At 41.1% G+C, this 13,482-nt stretch overlaps 3 protein-coding genes across 4 annotated transcripts; 1 reads left to right on the top strand and 2 right to left on the bottom strand.

The window, feature by feature from the left end:
- The first annotated feature begins 418 nt into the window (after positions 1-418).
- On the top strand, positions 419-3,808 carry ube2ib (ubiquitin-conjugating enzyme E2Ib). The gene is made up of 7 exons (XM_062474672.1): positions 419-572; positions 1,512-1,590; positions 1,754-1,837; positions 1,971-2,043; positions 2,139-2,248; positions 2,832-2,911; positions 2,996-3,808. Exons 2-7 carry the CDS (start codon positions 1,525-1,527, stop codon positions 3,057-3,059), a joined length of 477 nt encoding a protein of 158 aa, XP_062330656.1. The 5' UTR covers positions 419-572; positions 1,512-1,524; the 3' UTR covers positions 3,060-3,808.
- A 175-nt stretch (positions 3,809-3,983) lies between these two features.
- Positions 3,984-6,979, bottom strand: LOC134031131 (interleukin-21 receptor). Its single transcript, XM_062474644.1, has 8 exons — positions 6,875-6,979; positions 6,408-6,534; positions 5,976-6,175; positions 5,644-5,798; positions 5,382-5,550; positions 5,187-5,292; positions 5,001-5,079; positions 3,984-4,826 (listed from the first exon to the last, which is right to left on the bottom strand). The coding sequence occupies exons 1-8, from the start codon at positions 6,945-6,947 to the stop codon at positions 4,365-4,367; spliced, it is 1,371 nt and encodes a 456-aa protein (XP_062330628.1). The 5' UTR covers positions 6,948-6,979; the 3' UTR covers positions 3,984-4,364.
- Positions 6,980-8,603: 1,624 nt separating this feature from the next.
- si:dkey-220f10.4 (tubby protein homolog) lies at positions 8,604-13,249 on the bottom strand. 2 transcript variants are annotated; one of them, XM_062474636.1, is made up of 13 exons: positions 13,139-13,249; positions 12,914-12,961; positions 12,246-12,405; positions 11,803-12,036; positions 11,545-11,709; positions 11,273-11,410; positions 11,003-11,166; positions 10,611-10,769; positions 10,212-10,324; positions 10,021-10,135; positions 9,815-9,913; positions 9,514-9,685; positions 8,604-8,916 (listed from the first exon to the last, which is right to left on the bottom strand). In XM_062474636.1, exons 2-13 carry the CDS (start codon positions 12,953-12,955, stop codon positions 8,783-8,785), a joined length of 1,695 nt encoding a protein of 564 aa, XP_062330620.1. In that variant the 5' UTR covers positions 12,956-12,961; positions 13,139-13,249; the 3' UTR covers positions 8,604-8,782. The 2 variants fall into 2 exon arrangements, with proteins under 2 accessions (XP_062330620.1, XP_062330619.1); XM_062474635.1 differs by lacking the exon at positions 13,139-13,249 and having other exon boundaries at positions 12,914-13,132.
- Positions 13,250-13,482: the final 233 nt, after the last annotated feature.

Raw genomic sequence — 13,482 nt, 5'->3', positions numbered from 1 at the left:
AATGCTTTAATTTGATCTGAAGGCAGCTTTTTCCTCATCAAATTTATGAACAAAGTACGCCCTCTAGAGTTGTAGGATTAAACGTCTTCATTTTGAAGAAACTGTCTCTTTAAATTGAGTCGTCCAAAGATTTGCCTGTATTGTTTCAATAACCAAGTGCAATCACTCATGCAAAATTATAATGATGACCGAAGTTGCAGCCGATGAATATATGAATATAAATTGAATATGGCATGACACAAAATGCTTAATACAAATAGGGCCTACATTTTCACTGTCGCTTAAAAAATGTGTATGCAAGTGAAATCACAAATATTGCAAATATGTAGTAATTTTGTTAGATTTGTTTTGTTCTGCTGTGATATTGTTTGATCCTTGTTGTCCAAGGAACTCCTAATCAATGTTAATTATGTTCAGGCGGCAAGGAGGTTGGCTATGTAAATGGTCCTGTTATTTAGTCTGGGTAGAAACGGGTGGGTTTTCAGGAGGGAAACTTTGTAAGGTTTATCCATAGGTAACCACGATTTATTCATACGGTTCAATTATACCAGCCATTGAAACCATATTGAGAGGTAAGAGAAAGTCTCCATGTGCGTTGCATATTTACCGTTTTGTGATACAAGGTTATTTGAGACGCACGAATTTGCGCCATTTTCGCTAGTTTGGTCGGTGCGTAATTTTGCGCCTGTCCGATCGCTCCTTGTTCTTTGTCCTGCTGTTCTGTGGGTTATATTATTTGTAACTCTTGTAGTAATCTGGAGTAATTAAAAGGGAAAGCCGATGTGACAACGACTGTGCGACGTTAAAATTGAGGGGTATTAAGCGTATTTTCTAAACACGATTTGTAAATCAACGGCAAGTGCGCAATTCCATGTCATCAGGCCGGTCAGACGCTCCGCGCCAGGGTGATATGGCGCACAATAATAGCAAGCTAGCTTAGCTGGTGCTTCTTCGGTATAGCTAATTGTTTGTGAGTAGTTATTTTATCATTTCACAGATGGCGATGTGTATTTATGGTCACCATCTTAAACCAATCAATTGGTTTAATCTATAGTTTACGGATGATGTGCTGAAGGGTCCAATTCGATTGCGCAAATTTGACTGGCTAACGCTAGCACTAGCAGGCTAGCCAAAGCTAACGCATATTTTAGTCTTTGGTGCTATTCGTCTGGAACGAGAGTTCCGAATAATGACCTTTATTGCCACCACATGTGGAGATCGGTTATTTTTGGGGTATATCAAACTCTGATCATTGTAAATGTCGGTGCAATCTTGACTAGTCAGTGGCTGTCTAGTTCTGTTTAGGGACTTACTATCTGTACAGGGATTAGAACTTCAATGCTTGAACTTGTATGTATTGGATCGTTTAAACTGCTGTGCCTGACTGCCAGGCACCCTGTGGATATTTTTAATGAACGCATGCCCTCCACACACAACACAATTTATGTTATTCATGAATGCAGTGACTTTTCAGCAAAGTGTAACACCTGCCAATTGTCGTGTTATTGCAGGACCTCACTAGTCATGTCTGGCATTGCGTTGAGCCGGCTCGCCCAGGAACGCAAAGCGTGGCGGAAAGACCATCCTTTTGTGAGTAGATCACTGATGCCCATCATAGTTTCTAATCTGTGTTAGAACTCAAACTCTACATTCTGTATATATGGGTAGCAGTCCATTTTGATTGCGTCAAGTTGTTGCTGCTTAAGTTTTTTTTTTTTTTTACATAATCACATTCGATTCTTTCCTGTTTCAGGGATTTGTAGCTGTACCAACAAAAAACCCAGATGGAACGATGAACTTGATGAATTGGGAATGTGCTATTCCTGGGAAGAAAGGGGTAATGGGGTTATTCTTTATCAGTACATTATAAAGGGGCCTATTATCACCCCTACTTGTTTGGTAAAACAAGGTGGTGTTGATGGATCTGAGAACTTTTGTGAGCTGTCAGATTCCACACTTTCTGTCCACAGACTCCATGGGAAGGAGGCTTGTTCAAACTGCGCATGCTGTTTAAGGATGACTACCCTTCCTCGCCCCCCAAATGTGAGCTTGCCTCTTACCAGTAACATAACTACAGTGTCTTCACAGCGCAACCTTGGGTCTTCTGCTTACAGAGCTGTTTGATTTCTTTCCCAAAGGTAAATTTGAGCCTCCCCTGTTCCATCCCAACGTGTACCCCTCGGGCACCGTCTGCCTGTCTATTCTGGAGGAAGACAAGGACTGGAGGCCAGCCATCACCATCAAACAGGTTAGCATGGACCACATCTGACGTGGGGTCTAACTAAACTCTGCAACCAAATGGAAACAAGTGGCATTAAAGACTTGAAATATCGATATGACACTAAATTAGTAAAGTTGACAAGATTAGAATTACATTTGCGTCAGGACAAGCAGTCTAAGCCAGTGGTTCTTAATCCTGTCCTCGGGGAACCCTGTCCTGCATGTTTTAGATGTTTCTTGGCTCCAACACACCTGATTCAAATGCATGTTCGTTACCAGGCTTCTACAGACCTAGATAACAACCCATTTATTTGAATCAGGTGTATTGGAGCAGGGAAACATCTAAAACATGCAGGACGGGGGTTCCCTGAGGACAGGGTTAAGAAACGCTGGTCTAAGATATTGGAAATGTACAATTTACACTTAATCTGAGCATTCAAAAACATTGCACCGGTGGTAAAAATGTAAACATCCACTGTACCTTACCTGGTAGCTAAGAGTTGTTTACTTCTTGACAATTAACTGAATATATCGGTTCGACATTTGTCTACGAAATACATTTTCCAGTAGCAAATTACGCTTCAATTTGGACCTTGTCTGTGTTTTTCCAGATCCTATTAGGTATCCAGGAACTTCTAAATGAGCCTAATATCCAGGATCCAGCTCAAGCAGAGGCATACACAATTTACTGGTGAGTGCTGGCAATAATAATGTGTTTTAATAACTGGACTTTTTTATCAAACCTTTTTCTTTTTTTCACTCCATTTGTTTTCAGCCAAAACAGAGTAGAATATGAAAAAAGAGTTCGAGCACAGGCCAAAAAGTTCTCCCCGTCGTAAGGGTGAACGCACCACTCAGAAGACATGGTTCTAACGTGGATCTCCTCCCCTTCCCAGTTTCTCAATGAATGTGACCCTCTCACATTGAGACTTGATTAAGGACTTCTATTTAATAACTCCCACGCATTCTGTGCCATCCGCTCTTCTGATTTACCATTTTTATTTCAATCGCATCCTGACCATCGGCTGGTGAGTGCGTGTGGCACTGGGAGGGAATGGGTGCCACAGTGACCTGAATGCCTCCCTTTTTAACCCCTTGACTTCTGTTATGGTGTGTGGGCCGTGTAGGCTGCGCCATAGTTTCAACGTTGATCCTTCTCTTTCAAGGAGGTACGTCTCTTGGTTGGGTTTTGTTTATGTTCAAATGATTCTGTCACAGGGTCTGTTCCTTAATTCCCCCCTCCTTCCCTCTATCTCCAATCCTTGATTTTAAATGTAAAAAGTTTTGCTATTTCTTCAATGTCAGTATTTCAATTGCTGTATCATGAATGGCACTTTTATATACTGTCTTATCACACTAGTGTCTCTAGATGGCTCTCTGATTCTCTGATGCAGGTTTTCTATTCAGCATGCTGTAATGTAAGATAGAATCTGCTGCCTTGGCTGTCTTTGTTCATTGGAGTGTTTGGTATGAGGAAAAAAATCAGGGACCATGTGTGGTCACTCTGAAGACAGGTAGGCTTCCTTCTGTAACAGACTATGGTGCTTTTGTTCATGTATGTGTTAGAGTAAATAAAACTTTCTATAAAGCTTTGGTTAAATGATTGCCTTTTATATTAGGCAAAACTCAAATGTTTGTGTACCCCTTGATTTAAGCATGTAAGTGTAATGGATTTGTTGGCCATTTGGGTGTGAAAATGTATCTCTGTGAATTTTTGAAAATGAGACTCCAATTGCTGTAAACATTAATTTAATATGTGTTACAAATGACAGATACAGAACTTGGTATTCCTACAAATAAGAAAATGGTAGTAAGGTAAAATGACTTGACTGATTGCATCGTAAATAGATAATAAGGTAAGAAGGACCATAGTAATTCTTGTTACAAATGAGATACAGAACTCTATTCTTACAAATAAGAAAATGGTCGTAAGGTAAAATTGACAGATTGCATCGTAAATAGATAAGAAGGCCCAAACTAGCTTACCCCTCACCCCCAGGAATAATATTGTCCCTTCCAGGGCCTGTCTCGAATTCTAGGAGAGGATGACTCGAGGAGACCCAATTGAACATAATGTCTGGTTGGTAACAATTTGAATTTCCTCACATTACGCAGTTGCCTCTGTTCAGCCCATTTCTGGTGAATCAGTAGTCAAACTGGTAGACACAATCTGTCGTCTCGTTAAAGTAACACTCAGATCGCTGGTCCTCGGCCCCCACCACCTCCTGTGCCTTCCTGGCTGTCCCGAGCGTGTCAGACAGGATGCAGTACTCGTTGGTGTATAGGTGGACTTCCCGCTCCAGGGACACAGCACTGCAGCGCCAGCATCCAGAGTCTATCTCCAGGGCACACGTCATGTCAGAGATGAGTGATGCGCTCTTCACCAGGCTGCTGGAGGAAGGAAGGGGGGGCCTGGGGTTCACGGCTGGAGGGCTGCCCAGGACAGCTGCCTCTGAGACGGACGTGATGGGGCTGTCACAGGAAGGGCCTCGGCCCGGGGACGGGGAGAGGGTGATCTTGTCCAGGATGGTGTCGGTTAGGGTGTCGATCTTTAAGGTTTCCTCTGCCTTGAAGTCGCCGTCACTGCTGGGTGTCACAACCCAGCTCTGTAATAAGGGATCATTGCATCTATAAAATAAGTTTCTTCACGACACTTGAGTTCTTTGCCTTCCCGTCGCAGTAGTTTAGTTATTGTAAGCTGGTAACATGGTGATGATAAATGAACAGCATATTGTAAAAGTGTAGTAGTTGATTAATTTGGTGTGTGGAAGCCAGGTTACCTTGAAATCCCCCTTACATTCGCTGTATAGTGAATTGAAATATGGTTCTGGAGTTGGGATGAAAGTATTTCTCCTCATCCTACAATACATAAATGGTAACTAGACTTAAATATGCCCAACTATTTTGATAAAGAAACTGGAGCATACCCACTTTATCGAGTACTTTTGGTAGTAGAAATAACTTACTTCACAACAGGGATGTAGCACAGGAATAGCAACATTGGACCCAGGACACAAAGCGGGATTATAACGTTACCGTCCAACAAGGACATGACGGTGTTCCCGGCGGGCTCTGCGTTTTCAAACCAGAACAACAGCTTTAGTGTGAGTTACTGCAAACATGAGCACATACATTGAGGTTGTCTACACAGCTTGTCATACCATGTTTTCTGTGGGTTTTCCAGTTAACTTCTGAGCTCCATTCACTCCATTGCCCGTGGTAGTATCCCTGATTGGGGCTTGACCTCACTCTAACTGCGTACACAGTTTCTGCTTCAAAGTGGGAGTCGTCCAACGTCATGTTCATGATGGTCGAGGGGAGAGTGACAACCTGTGACTTGAAACGAGTCAAACAGGAGAAGCTGTTGAGTTCTGTTTTGATTTGGACATTTTAATGGAATAAGAATGTTATAGTTGCTCATACCTTGTCTTGGTGGTTCACACTTTGATAGCTTAGCTCAAACATGAGGCCGTCAGTTAGATAGACATATGGGTTATCTTCATAGTTGCTCTCCCATGTGAAGTGGTACTGATCGGAGCTCCAGTGGACTAAGAGGTGGCAAGGTGTTTTAGGCTTTACTAGAAAAACAATATATATATATAGCATTAGATTGATTGTCCAATGAAATAAAACAAAAAGCACTCAAGTAAGCAAGGTTGTGTTCTTAACGCTAGTGTATGTGTGTGTGTCTGTATTCTCTTGTGTGTACGTTTGTGTAGTGCTTCTCTTTAGCGTGCATTGTCAAAGTCACTTACTGTGTTCCACAGGCTTGAAATCATCATCCAGCAGCCTAGAGCTGATGTCCCCATCTCTGTTGATGTAGAGCGTGATTTTAAAGATATCCATGTCCCTGAAGGGAATACTGTAATCGTCGTCTTGATGATTTTGAAGTAATGTGTCAAATGAACAGGAGTAATTGCTGTAGTTCCATGCCAGGCTACAGTTATACAGATCCCTGAGGAGAGGGGAGGAGATGGATCAAACCCGAGCTACTTAAAATGCCATAAAGGTGTAGCCCCTGAACCTGTGCATATTTGAATGTGAGGGAACGGCTGTAAACCACCGAATATTTAGAATATTACTTGCATGTGTTGCTTTAGTTAAACAGATAGCAGAAAATAAAATGAGGATTGTGCATGTCACTGTAAAATAGGTTTGTATATTAAGGAGGCTTCGTATTAACTCACTCGTGATTTTGGAGAAACGTCAGCCAGTATGTGTGGTTAAACGTGTGGGCCTCTTTCGATATCACACTGAGTGAGCAGTTTATGGTGTACTGGTAGTCAGTCAGACAGCTAAGACTGTAGTCCACTGCTGAAGACACATTCAAAACACTCAAACCATTACTCCCAACACTATAGCTTAAGTGGTTGGTGAATGCCATAATGTGTTTTGTCATTAATGTAAAAAATACCGGACATAAAGGATAATGAGGAGAAAAGAAAATCTTGAAATAATACATTGAAACAGAATACATTTTTAAATGCACAATTATATTAGAATAAGTTACGTACATACAATCAATATGATTAAGTTTAAGCCCCCTTCGACTAATTGGTGTTGTCTTCCATATCCAGCTGATATTGTAGATTTATAACCAGGCTCGTAAACACCACACCACTGCATATATGTTGCACACCACAATTGGTGTTACCTTGTTCAGGAGAAAGTCCGTGCAGACAGACCATATGGAGAGACACCAAGAGAAATGCCAGGTGGAGCCTCATATCGGTATCTGTAGAGTCTGGATGAGCAGTAAAAACATTTGGGTGTCATCAACTTTCACTTAGCCCCTGTCATATGCTCTGTGTTTCAGATCTGTTAAATACCTTTTCTACCGTGGCTAAAAGTGGGAGGATTCAGATAGTAGCAGCTGTTATCTCATCTGTCATGAGCAGTGCAGGATGTGTTCGAATTGAAGACTTCTATGTCTAGTTAGTGGTGGTGAGCCAGTATCTTGAGCCAAATGGGAATACATGTATAATTGCTTAACATTTAGGCTATTAATTTCCTGTATTGTATTCATATATGGAGACACATAGGGAACAAGATATTTGCGGAGTTACTTGTTTTTTGTACAATTATTTTGTTTACATCCCTCCAATACATCTTGACAGAAATGTTAGGTGTTCCAAATAAATTAGCATAATCCATAAAATGACAACATCCAGTTGTATTCTCCAAAACAGTTTTCAGTGTGTGTGTGTAGTTGTACAGTGCAACATGCATGCAGTTCAGGACACCTGTAACTTAGGCCTGGCAATGTCATCAAAATGTAGCATTGGTAACATAAGTTAACATTGGCATCTTTTTTCTCTGATAAGATGACGGCCCCAGTAAAGGTTACCACACAGGAAGATGTGAAAAAAGATATCAGAAAGAGCTCTGAATTACATTCGGTGTGAACGGTTATTTTGCACAGGAAACGTCTGTGTATAAAAAAAACATTGACACCTCATTATACCAGACAGAGAGGTCACAAATAAAGCATTCACATCAGAACACTTTTAATTTTAGTCAGGTAAATTACCGAGGCCTATTCATACACTGTTGATCTCAATATATTACTGCATGCTTAATAATATCATTAGCACAGTCTATGATGAACATATGAGAGTGTTCATGTAGCGAAGAACTTAAGACGTTGCGCAAGTAAAGACATCTTGAGTTGTAGCCCCTATCAGCATCTCTCTCAAACTTTTGGTGAAAGTTACTTAGATGGTTAGATGCATTCACTCCCATAGATAAGTGTTGCCGCCCTAGTTTTACTTTCAACTGAACACACAAACTATACTTACAGATAAGCAGTAATTAATTTGACTTATAATAGTGTTTATTCAAAGTGATCAGATGACTTGGGGCACAGTTGGGGGCTGTTAGAGGGCAGTTATACACTAAAACCAGTGTCAAGAGCAAACCTCAATTCTTTTGTCGAAATGTTGAAATAGGTAATAGAAATATTAACCACTCAAAAGGGGGGAAATTCAGTAGTGTTTATTTGTTTTCATAAATTCAGCTGTCTTAAATACAGACCTTATTGTGCAACTCACTTAGACGTTGCACACAATATCCAGTGCAATGTAAAAAATATTTTAAGTTAATACTACAAATGGACTTATTTGTGATTTCGAGCAGTCTTCATGCAGTTAATGCTCAATTGAAATTTATATTTATGCACTATAGCAGTAAGGGTTTGAACCCTTTTGCAGAAGTGTTGATGCTTTTACATGCCCCTGTGCTTATCATACTTTAGTGATTATAATATACAGAGGAAAGTTTCTAACCACATGACCTCCCCGGAGGACAGAGATTAACCTCCAGATTGTCTAATGTTTTCAGCCTCAGCGATAATCTACTAAAATAACAGAAATGGAAAACTAGTATTTTAAACTTGTTCAGTACCTCATAAATCTCTTTGAACATATGTTTGATAAAATCAGACCTTAAAAACAAAAACAACAAAAAACATGGCCAGAGCTAGAATCCACATTTACAATAAGTACAAATACTATTTGAGTAATAGTTGAGTTATCCACAACTGTTGAGCCACTGTTCTAGACTTTCACTCGCAGGCCAGTTTGCCATCGAAGGAGGACAGAGTGATGGCAAAGGCTTGGAGGGCACACATGGGGAAGCTGTAGTCCATAGAGAACACATCCTCGGCCACGCGGCCAAACTGCATCACTATGTAGTCCTCTGGGGGGGTTGGGTTGAGGGGAAACCAGAGAGAAAGGGGATCAATATATAGTGAGATAATACAGCAACGTGTGTATGGGGGTGGGAACACAACCAAAGTAAGTCAGTAGATTAACTTCTAGTTAAGTGAGATCTGATGATTCTAGCCGTACACTCCACCTATTCACAGACATATATATATACACATATACAATATATGATAGCCTAACAATACTAGCATGCTGGGGCTCATCTTGTAGAACTCTTACCACAACGGCTAAGTCCTCACTGCAGTGGCCTGGGTTTGATTCCATCTCTGGCCATTTACTGGCATCTATCTCTATCGCTCGCTCTCTCCCCTGCCTTTCCTATCTTTCTACATTCCTTCACTATGAAAACAAAGAGGGCTGGCTTTTCTTCTTGACTTATTTTGTGACACCTGTCAATCAAACTTGAGCTGGAGGAAAGTGCAGAAGTTCAGGCAGGAATTGGGGTCTCCGTTTCTCATAGCTAAATTTATTTTATATTGTTACGAACATTGCTAGCATGTTGTAGGTGTGGTCGTAATCAAACCCCTTATGCAATCACTGAACACCGGAGTATTTTTCCTTATCTTACCGTTGTCGGGGTGGACGATCTGAAAGTTTTTGACTGAGGCCTGAGTGACGCGCCCATGGAAATTGAGCACATAGGACTGGGTCTGCTCATTCCAGCTGGGTGACTTGTTCATCAGGTTGACCAGGTTTTCAGTATTCCCATTCTCATAGCGGGTCAGCAGAGATTCTATATCCTGAAGGGACGTTTGTAAATACAAACATGTATTTACATGACAGGAATGTAATATGTGTATATCTACTTAACAATAGTAGTTATGAAATTCCTAAATAACTATTTGGGGATGGGGTACCAATGGACTTACGCTTTTTGGACGAATGCACACTCTTTCATCATTGTCCATCATGCCAGGAATGATCACAATCATTTTCCTTGGGCCCTTAAATCCAAGAACATTCCTCTCCTGCAAAGAATTAAAAGCATGTATATTGTCTGCAGGTACATAAAGGTGTGCCACTGCATAAAATAGTTAAACAAGTCTGTTAAGAGTAGAAGGAAAGCTGCACTCACGTAGCAGATGGCAGCCAGCTCTTGACGGACTGATTCGCTCTCTTTGATGAAGGGCTTCTTGTCTGGGTTCTCTCCACCGTCGTATACGGTGAACTTCGTGCCCAAAACATTGGATCTGAGAGAGATGAACCTTATGAGATGCCTGATGTAGAATGCAGTGTAACATGGAGAGTATAGGACAGTTGGATTACCTTAATTTGCCAATGTAACTGTTAGTATCTCTAGACAGATCTGTGGGATCGATGGAGATGAGGTAATTGGAAGTTTTGCACTTTTTTCTCTTCCTGCCTGCCATTAAGAAAACCTATAAAAGAGAAGAGAAGGAGAGGACAAAGAGAGAGAATAAGGGAGTGCTCTCTGCCAATGACAGCATGGCTTCCATACTGTAGCCTCTGTTTTTCCCCTAGGTTTACAGCTTTTGGGGGGGGGGGGGCTGATTGGTAGAGCACCTCACTGCAGATCAGGAGGTTTCAGATTAAAATCCCTTCCTGAATGTCACTGGGGATGAAAGCGTCTGCTAAATTAATACATTAAATGCTGCGTCAACACTTTCAGCTTTGAAGCCTAATGACAATACTGAACAAACGAACCCTCTTGCCATCTTCCTTCTCCATGTGGAGGTAGTAGGTGGGATACATCCCCTTCTCCACACCCCTCCGATCACGTGTGATCCTACACTGAATGGTTGTATCCCTGGGGGCAGGACGCAGGGAAAACTGTTCCAGGTCCTCCACTGAGAGGGGAGAGGACTGAGAGGAGGGGGGCAGCATGTTCAAAGAAGAAAGTAGCAAATACTTATGTTCAGCGAACAAAAAGAAGGTGTCACACATGATTGGTGAAGAATGTGGTAAACGTGTTCAGAGAATGATATGAAACACACTGTGCTGCAATGCAGGCGTACATTCAACATACACAGTACAAATAGGCCAAACGACTGGGTGAGACATTCATTAAGTAATTCCAATGTGGTGTAATTTCTTACTCTTCCAATTGAGTCATTGTCTGAGGAGGACTGTTGCCTGGAGTTGGTGTTGAGGGATGCCAGGTTGGTCTTGGTTTTCTCCCCTTTTTTAATCTTTCTTGGTGTTTTTTCTCTCTCGAGAATTTCATCATCCCTGCTCTCATTGTCGCTTATTTGGCACCTTGCTGTAGAGGTTGAGACGCCAAATTTACGAATGTATTCCATGTGTAATTGTAATGTTCAAGTTCACAGTTAGGTTAGTGTCAAGTTGGTGCACAGCAGCTAACTTACATGTGTTGAGTTGTTTCTTTCTGGGTGTCGAGGGAATAGGGCTTTTCGACCAGTCCCTCCCCTCCTCATCATCTCTGTCCATCGGCATGTTTAATTTGGGAAACTCCATGACTGAATCTATCTGAATGACTGGACATTCTGGGACATTGAGAGACAAGGGTCACACAAAATCATATCATGGAATGGTTGTAATTTCAGCCCCACAAAATGCATGTTAACTTTGTTAATAAACATCACACGTGAATATCAGATTTACAAGAGAATGTAAGTACCTGGCTCTGTGTGTGAGTCATCAGCTCTGGCTCCTTTGTCTTTACTGTCAGAGGCTGGTCCTTTCACTTTGTCCTTTTTCTTGGTCTTCTTTTCTTTCTTCTCTTTCTCTTTTTCCCTCTTGTCCTTCTCTCCTTGTCCTTCTTCATCCTCAGTCTGTTCCAACTCTGAAGTACAGAAGTGGGGAAGACGGGTTCTGTCATTCATTTTCGACAAAGGGGAATCATTTAGCATCAAACACACACACGTTGAATTCTCACGTTTAGTTGCCCCTTTTTTAACTCCTTTCTTCTTGGTCTTCTTTTCCTCTACTTGTTCACCATTTTCTAGGTCATATTTGGGTTTGGGCTGTGAGTCCATTTCTAGGTCCATGGTCTTGGTAATGATGGGCTTCTCTGGTGTCATCTCCTCTGAGGCTCCATTTGTTTGGATACTAAGTTCTCCTAGGCTGATTTCTTCCAGTGGGTTGTCATGGGCATGTTCAACCTGTGAGTCTAACAGTAAAGAAACACGCACAAATATCCTTCAAAAGAGAGAAGAATGTTTGTGTATTCATGGCATGCACTTTTAACCAAGATAGAGGGCTTGAATAATGTATGTTATATTACACTGTTACAAATACTTACAGATATAGAGGTTTTAAGTAGCCTAATAATTCAACAAAAGCACAGCTGAGAACTAGGCCCACAGAGATCATGCTCACCATTCAAGGAGTTGTTGCTCTGGGATTGGCTAATCAACAGTGCCGTGTCATCAGCCCCACCAGACTTCTGCTTGCTCTTCTTGGGCCGAGCGTCTCGATTGGCTGTGACCATTTGGGCATCAGCCCGCCTCCTCTGCTGTTTCTTCATCAGAAGGGAGCGCTGTGAGGGATTCAACTGTTAATCTTAATTCCAAGACTGCATTAAATGTCTCACCAATAGACTAAAATGAACAACACTGGTGAATAAGGATGTATATATCTCCATTAACTTAGATTACATGAATGTCTGTTTTCTATTGCTGTGAAGTTGTTAGTTATATGGCAATGTTTTGTTAGCTGCGTGTGTTCCTCATGTGTGACATCATTTCCATACAATAGATGCATATCCTGAAAAGTAGGCCTAATTGAAATGATGCTAAACAAATGTAGGTTCATTTTGTAAGATGACACTGTGAGCAGTCTTTCAAAACCACAAAGGCCATACTTTTTTTTTTTATACCACATTGGATGAAAATATTACATGTATTTCATGTTAAGTTTTGTTGGTTGTTGTACATTGAGTCAAATCTGCATTCACAGTGCAATACAAACACGATTAGTTTATTTGGGTCCTACTGAGTTTGTGTTGCCTTTGGCCTACAAATTGTTACAGATGTAGCTTCTTTTACCTGATTGTCCAGCTTTTGTTGACGTAAATCAGGCTCCTCCATGGTCCTCTTGAGGTAGTTGATCCACAACAGAGAATGTTCCCAATAGACGCCCTCTGAAAACCCACAATATCAAAATTTCGTCAACTGTTGCTTCAAGTCCATGATATGGGAACACAAACTATAGGACTACTGACACAATAAAACCATTCTCTCTCGCTCTTTATCTTCATCTGACATACCCACCTGCACGCAACAGAAGGTAAAGTGGATTAAGAAGGGATAAGGCACTTAAACTCCAAGACACAGCACATGCAGTATGGACACTGGTGACGAAGCGGACCATGTCAACTGACTAGCTGATTTCAATTAAATAATCAATTAAATAAAAGATAAAAGATGCTTAAAAGGTAGATGGATATATGGTTACAGGTTCCTACGTTTTTCATTACAAAGGCACATTTTGTAAACCATATTGTAATTTGTCAAAATAAATGATCTGCTGATTTTCAGGATCTCAATCAAATTATCGCCGATATTTTTCAAAGAAATAAATGTATAATTGGGCATTTATCCAAGTGGGACAAGCG

This window comes from Osmerus eperlanus, chromosome 12 (assembly GCF_963692335.1).
Source record: "Osmerus eperlanus chromosome 12, fOsmEpe2.1, whole genome shotgun sequence".
Classification (NCBI taxonomy): domain Eukaryota; kingdom Metazoa; phylum Chordata; class Actinopteri; order Osmeriformes; family Osmeridae; genus Osmerus; species Osmerus eperlanus.
The sequence above is the reverse complement of the archived record's forward strand: the minus strand, read 5'-3'. Positions and strand labels throughout refer to the sequence as shown.

What these genes read in the sequence shown, in the direction of transcription:
- ube2ib (XM_062474672.1), top strand. Translation starts at nt 1,525, where the DNA reads ATGTCTGGCATTGCGTTGAGCCGGCTCGCCCAGGAACGCAAAGCGTGG. An exon ending in GGCGGAAAGACCATCCTTTT is followed by an intron (nt 1,591 to 1,753) that starts GTGAGTAGATCA and finishes TTCCTGTTTCAG; the next exon opens with GGATTTGTAGCTGTACCAAC. An exon ending in CAGCCATCACCATCAAACAG is followed by an intron (nt 2,249 to 2,831) that starts GTTAGCATGGAC and finishes GTGTTTTTCCAG; the next exon opens with ATCCTATTAGGTATCCAGGA.
- LOC134031131 (XM_062474644.1), bottom strand. Translation starts at nt 6,947, where the DNA reads ATGAGGCTCCACCTGGCATTTCTCTTGGTGTCTCTCCATATGGTCTGT. An exon ending in TTTCAAGCCTGTGGAACACA is followed by an intron (nt 5,799 to 5,975) that starts GTAAGTGACTTT and finishes TTGTTTTTCTAG; the next exon opens with TAAAGCCTAAAACACCTTGC. An exon ending in GTGTGAACCACCAAGACAAG is followed by an intron (nt 5,551 to 5,643) that starts GTATGAGCAACT and finishes TTCAAGTCACAG; the next exon opens with GTTGTCACTCTCCCCTCGAC.
- si:dkey-220f10.4 (XM_062474636.1), bottom strand. Translation starts at nt 12,955, where the DNA reads ATGGAGGAGCCTGATTTACGTCAACAAAAGCTGGACAATCAG. An exon ending in ACAATGACTCAATTGGAAGA is followed by an intron (nt 10,770 to 11,002) that starts GTAAGAAATTAC and finishes CCCTCCTCTCAG; the next exon opens with TCCTCTCCCCTCTCAGTGGA. An exon ending in AGAAGGAAGATGGCAAGAGG is followed by an intron (nt 10,325 to 10,610) that starts GTTCGTTTGTTC and finishes TCTCTTTTATAG; the next exon opens with GTTTTCTTAATGGCAGGCAG.